The 6,003-nt window shown below is 51.4% G+C and overlaps 1 protein-coding gene across 1 annotated transcript; it reads right to left on the bottom strand.

Moving 5' to 3' along the window:
- Positions 1 to 1,242: 1,242 nt before the first annotated feature.
- Cfl1 (cofilin 1, non-muscle) lies at positions 1,243 to 4,819 on the bottom strand. The gene is made up of 4 exons (NM_007687.5): positions 4,672 to 4,819; positions 2,470 to 2,777; positions 2,043 to 2,119; positions 1,243 to 1,893 (listed from the first exon to the last, which is right to left on the bottom strand). The coding sequence occupies exons 1-4, from the start codon at positions 4,672 to 4,674 to the stop codon at positions 1,781 to 1,783; spliced, it is 501 nt and encodes a 166-aa protein (NP_031713.1). The 5' UTR covers positions 4,675 to 4,819; the 3' UTR covers positions 1,243 to 1,780.
- Positions 4,820 to 6,003: the final 1,184 nt, after the last annotated feature.

Raw genomic sequence — 6,003 nt, 5'->3', positions numbered from 1 at the left:
GTCGGCTTGCCTTTACTTTCCTCAAGACATGGAGACCACATAAGCCCTCGGCTCCTTTTTTTTTTTTTTTTTAAAAGTTTTATTTATTCATTTATTTATTTATTACATGTAAGTACACTGTAGCTGTCCTCAGACCCTCCAGAAGAGGGAGTCAGATTTCATTACAGATGGCTGTGAGCCACCATGTGGTTGCTGGGATTTGAACTTCAGACCTTCGGAAGGAAGAGCAGTCGGGTGCTCTTACCCACTGAGCCATCTCACCAGCCCATGCCCTCGGCTCCTTTAAGTGGCGATAGGCCCATGCTTCTGGGATTTGCATCACCCTCAGTTCTTTCAAGAACACAAATTCCCAATCTGTTGCTACAGCTCAGAGGTGGAGTGCTTGCCTACCATGCATAAAGCCCTGGGTTCAATGCCCAGCACCCCAGAAAAACAAGTACTCTTCCCGTGTCTGTCTTCTCTTACACCAAACAGAATGGGCCAGCCTTAATGGGGCTTTGTAAGAAATCAAAGCTAAAGCAAAAAGCCTTACAGATCTAAATAACATTAAAGTATTTCTTTAATGAACACCTTTAACCCCGGCACTTAGGGGGCAGAGACAAGCTGATCTAAGCACAGCCTCATCTAGAGAAACCCTGTTGCTAAAAAAAAAAAAAAAAAAAAATCAATTCCCTCTACTCCCACTATCAAAACAGGACAGCTCCTTCCTGCAACTTTCTCAGACTTGGGGCCAGTTAAGGAAACCAGCTCTCCTGCCCTCAGGCCAGAATCCACACTAAGTCAAAGGCTCAGGCTTTAGCTGGGGTAACAGTAGGTGGGGCTCCAGACTGAAGTCCTAGAATCCACCTGACCCACCCTGAATGGACTCCAGTCACAGTACAGGAGGCCAAAGGCTCAACTTAGCTACTCATAGCACCTCTGAACGTGGCAGTGGGGTGAGCCAACCGCCCCAGAGGGAAGAGAGGGGAGAGCTGAAGAGAACCTTAGAAAGCAGTGTCACCCAAGTAAACTGTATTTAGCCCACATGTGGAAAGGGGCTCAGGGTACCTCACTGTCCACTATAAAGGTAAGAAGTTTCAGGTGTGACACACTCGGAGCCCAACTGCCCTGCCTTGGAACAGTGCACCCCAACTCAAGAAGGAGATGCCGCTTACTAGGGACTGAACTAGAGGTGAAGCACAGGGAAACCACCCATCCATCTCCCACCACAGGGTCCCCAAAATCCCAAACCCAAAAGCCATGTTGTTAATTAGCCTTTTTATTGTTTTTTTGTTTTGTTTTGTTTTAAATTGAAGGTCCCTTACTGGTCCTGCTTCCATGAGTGGTCAAGATCAAAGGAAAGGGGAGGGCAGCCAGCTGGGGCAGGGAGGGTCATTTCCACATTTCATTTACACACAGAACTAAACAGACAAGCACAGAGTCACTATTGTGGTTAGAAGTTGGCAGCATGGGATGGGGAGGGATACGGAGTAGGGGTGTCGTTAAAAAAAAAAATACAGGCTCCCCCCAAACTGGGTGCCTAGGACGGGACTTGGTCTGCGTCAACCCAAGAGGAATCAGAAGATCAAAAGCAGTTTGGGAAGGCCAGAACCGTCAGGGATGGAGGGAGAAGGACGGTCCAGGGGGTGGGAGGGATGTTTGGCAACTGGGGTGAAGGGATAGCCCTCCCCCTGCTGGGATCCCCCCAGCCCCTCCGGTCTGGCAGGAAAGGGGCAGCCTGCAACACCCAAGAGCAGGTCTGGGGCTGTTAAGATGCTCCAGGCAGGGGGCTGGAGGTGGCTCACAAAGGCTTGCCCTCCAGGGAAATGACGGCGCTGCCACCTAGTTTCTCTGCCAGGGTGCAGCGGTCCTTGACCTCCTCGTAGCAGTTAGCTTGTAATTCATGCTTGATTCCTACAGGGTGAAAAGAGAGCAGTGAGCAGGAAGCACTGGGGTGGGGTGGAGTTCTATCTGGGAAGGAGCCGGCGGAGCAGATGAGAGGAGGAAGGTAGCAGCTAGCAGGAGACTGCGCCCATGACTTTTGCAGAAGGAGGGATCCTTACCTGTCAGCTTCTTCTTGATGGCATCCTTGGAGCTGGCATAGATCATTTTGCTCTTGAGGGGTGCATTCTCGGGGGCCCTAAAGACAAAGCAAAGAAAAGGCTGCAGCTACATCCAGGGAATAATGACTCAAGAAAAGAAACTTTTAGGATACTCTAACAGCAGGGATTTTCTTTTCCCCAAGTTCCTCACTAGTTTTTGTTTTTGAAACACAGGGTCTTTCTGTAGACCAGGTTAGGCTCAAACTCACAGGCATCTGCCTGCCTTTGCCTCCCTCAAGCTGGGACTAAAGGTGTGGGTACCACCACACCTAGCTCCTCACTGGAAGGGTTGTTACAACCCTGGCACCCCCCACACCTGGAATAATTTCCGTTAAGCTCTGAGAAAGGGAACCAGAGGCAGGCAGAAGAGCCTGAATACGGAGCTCACCAGAAGATGAACACCAGGTCCTCCTTCTTGCTCTCCTTGGTCTCATAGGTTGCATCATAGAGTGCATAGCGGCAGTCCTTGTCTGGCAGCATCTTGACAAAAGTGGTGTAGGGGTCGTCCACAGTCTGCCCCACATCTCCTACCAGGATCTCCTTGCCCTCCTCCAGGATGATGTTCTTCTTGTCCTCACTCAGGCAAAAGAGCACCGCCTTCTTGCGTTTCTTCACTTCTTCTGGTGTTGAAGACTTGCGAACCTTCATGTCATTGAACACCTTGATGACACCATCAGAGACAGCCACACCAGAGGCCTGAGGGACAAATCAAAAATACGCCTTGTAAGGGAAAGGATTCTGGGGTATTCTTTGCAGTTACAGGAAACCTCAGTCAGAGTAACAAACACACTTCTCAGCCCCACACAGATTAGTAATGTCCCTGCAGACTTTTTTCCCTATCCAATTCATCATCTAAGAACTAGTTAGGACAAACCTCCTGCAAGGGAGAGATCCAATTATCTAGTTCAACATCCCCATAAATGTTAGAACAGTACTTATTAAAAAGAAGACCTTAGCCAAGAGTGGTAGAACACGCCTTTCTCTTAGTCTGAAACCAGTCTTAGATCTATAGAATGAGTTCCAGGACAGCAGGGGCAATGCAGAGAAATCCTGTCTCTTAAAAAAAAGCCAAAAAGAAAACAAAAACTTGCTGAGTTGTGAACACCAGATTCAAAGAACCCGAAAGATACTGATTAAAATGCCAGCATAGGATAGATACAAAACACCAAACTCCTGGGCCATAGTCTCATCTCCAGGAAAGAGAATCAGAACACCAGAAATTCACAGACACCAAGAGCTGCTCGGTAGTTTATTGCTCATTAGAAATGCAGTCATTGTATAAATGACACTCTTTCCTGCCGAGATCTCCCATACACAAGAATTACAACCCTTAATTAAGGCCCTGCTGGACAACTCCCTGTCATCCAAGAATGGTGAGTCCTTTAAAAAAAAAAAAAGACTGACAAATTAATAGGTCAAACTGTGATGCCCCAAATCGCCGAAAACTTTCTGCTTTGTACGGCCCTGGGGGACGACCCAATCAGAAATCTACAACCAACCCTCCCCACCACCACCATGGAACTGCAGAGGAAGCTAGCCACGTGATTCACCCGCTTCCGGAGTAGGCGGAGAAAGATTGGACTAGGTTCAGGGCCTCCCCAAGAGACACTCGTAGCCCAGAGGCAGCGAGGCGGCCGGACCTCAGATGTCTCAACGCCTAAGGCTCGCCTTTAGGAATAGGCGTAAACGCAGTCAGCTGGAGAGGTAGCTCTGGCCAGTCTCACTCCAAAAAACAGTTTCCCGTGCCCTCAGGCTAAGCATAAAAGCTGGTGGCTTCCGGGCGGTACCCGCCTCGGTCACTTCCCTAAACGCGGCTCCACCCTCGGCCCCATCCGGCAGAGCAGCAAAAGGCCTAGCTCGGCTAGAGCTGCAGCCGGGATGGCAGGGCCCAAGCATGTGCGCACGCGCTGTTCTAGCTCTAGCCCGAGGTACAGTGACTACAGAATGGAGTGTGTAATCGCTCTTTCTAGAAGTGGGGCGATAGCCTGTACAGGAACCCACTCCGTGACTCGTGTTGCAAGAAGGCTCCAGAACCAGCGTCTCAATCAGGTTCCCCGATGCCTCAGCATCTCCCAGAGCCACACCGCGGCCGCCCCCGCCCCGCCCTGACGGCGGAATCCCTGCCACCTGCTGTGGAGACCAACCTAGCCGCAGAGGGAGGATGATGCGGGGAAGGGAACAGCCCTTGGGTGGGGCGCGCGCCGACACCTCGCGCGCTTTTCCCTAGCGGCCCCGGGCCAGGGTTTGGATGCCGCGTGCTCTGGTCCAGCGCGCGCCATCGAGAACCAGCGAGCGTTGCCCGAGGCCCCGCACACTGGACCCCTCCCCCACGGCCAGTGGCCGCGCTGGCGCAAAGGCAGGATGGGGGAGGGGAGAGGAGCCAGGGGGCGCGCGAGCGACGTCCGAATCGGCCCTTCCCAGCGCCCGGAGGCGCGCACGCGCGGCCTGCCCTTCAATGAGACCCTTAATCTCGCTCGGGGTGCTGGGGGATGGGATACCAAGACCGCTTCTCTGCCGCCCCCACCCCGCCCGGCGCGCAAGCGACGGATCACGAACCCACTTCCCTCGGGCGCAGTGGCCTAATGCTCACCATGTTTCCGGAAACGAAAGGGAGACAGAAAGAGCAACTGAAGACCTGAGCCGCCGCAGCTGCTGCCGGGATCCGACTGAACGCGGCCTCTCCCGGCCCCTTCCGTTTAGTAGGAGCCGCACAATGAGGGGCGGGGCGGCCTTCCGGCGCTTGCCGCGCGGGCCGACGGGAAGTGAAGTCCGAGGATTTTGCACCGAAATAGAACTAGCTGCTACCGGGTTCCGCAGAGCTTGAGGCGCAGAGTAGGCGGAGGCCGAGAGGCGTGGGCTGTTGCACGGAGAGTGAGCCCATTGGTGCAATGGACCAAAAAACGCTCTGAGCCAGAGGCCCATCGTTTGATAAAAATGACCTGAATATAATTCTCTACTTTCTTTATCCCAGAAATTAAGTGGTTTTTTGTTCTTTATGGTTCCTGAAAAAAGATTTTGAATCATCAGCTTGGGATCCTCTCTCACAGAAAAGAGAATCGCCAAGTATAACGGTGTCTTCAAGCCAATAGAAATGCTCCCGTGGAGTAAAATTTCAACAAATAGGATTTTTTAAAAAACAGGAAATGCTAACATAAAAAGTTTGAGAGCTTTGGCGTTGTCTAAAGACGTTTGGCAAATTGTTAGATCAAACGTAATTCATGGGGGAAGGGTGAAGAGTTGTGCACTAAAAATTTCCTTATGGCCGGGCATGGTGGCGCACACCTTTAATCCCAGCACTCGGGAGGCAGAGGCAGGCGGATTTCTGAGTGCGAGGCAAGCCTGGTCTACAAAGTGAGTTCCAGGACAGCCAGGGCTACACAGAGAAACCCTGTCTTGAAAAATCAAAAAACAAAACAAAACAAAACAAAACAAAAAAAAAACTTCTTTATGTTTCTTTTACGATACAGGAAAAGGAATACTTCAATTTAATTCCAGAGTTGATAGGTTTATGATCATTTTAGCACAAAGACTGAAGAGAATCTATATGAAAGCAAAAGTTTAAAATAAACTGGGGTGGGAACTCCAGGAGAATTTCTCTGACCTGAAACAATGACCATGGCCTTAGAAAAAAAGGGCAAAGTCGCAAACAACTCAGAGGCAAAGGAAACCGGGGCCCTTGACCTCCCCAAGCTGAATAAAGGGTGTAAAAGAGGAGCTTCCCCAGGAGCGAGGCAGCACGCAGAGGATGCCGGGGGTTGTAGTCAGGGGATTGTAGTCAGACTGCACCCGTGGGCTACACTGCGGGAGCTCCAGGTGACTGCACCCGTGGGCTACACTGCTGGAGCTCCAGGTGGAGGCCGAAGCTTGACCCCCTTCTCTCCCAAGGGCCCCTCCTAAGGAGAAGGCTGGCTCCACCTTTTTC

Source organism: Mus musculus, chromosome 19 (genome assembly GCF_000001635.26).
Source record: "Mus musculus strain C57BL/6J chromosome 19, GRCm38.p6 C57BL/6J".
Classification (NCBI taxonomy): domain Eukaryota; kingdom Metazoa; phylum Chordata; class Mammalia; order Rodentia; family Muridae; genus Mus; species Mus musculus.
Note: the sequence above shows the minus strand (reverse complement) of the source record. Positions and strands in the feature narration are given on the sequence as shown.

Bases quoted from the DNA above. Each gene is read 5' to 3' on its own strand.
- Cfl1 (NM_007687.5), bottom strand. The intron at 2,120-2,469 runs GTGAGCTCCGTA...CTTTGTCTTTAG, and splicing joins GACCTGGTGTTCATCTTCTG to GGCCCCCGAGAATGCACCCC. The intron at 1,894-2,042 runs GTAAGGATCCCT...TTCACCCTGTAG, and splicing joins CATCAAGAAGAAGCTGACAG to GAATCAAGCATGAATTACAA.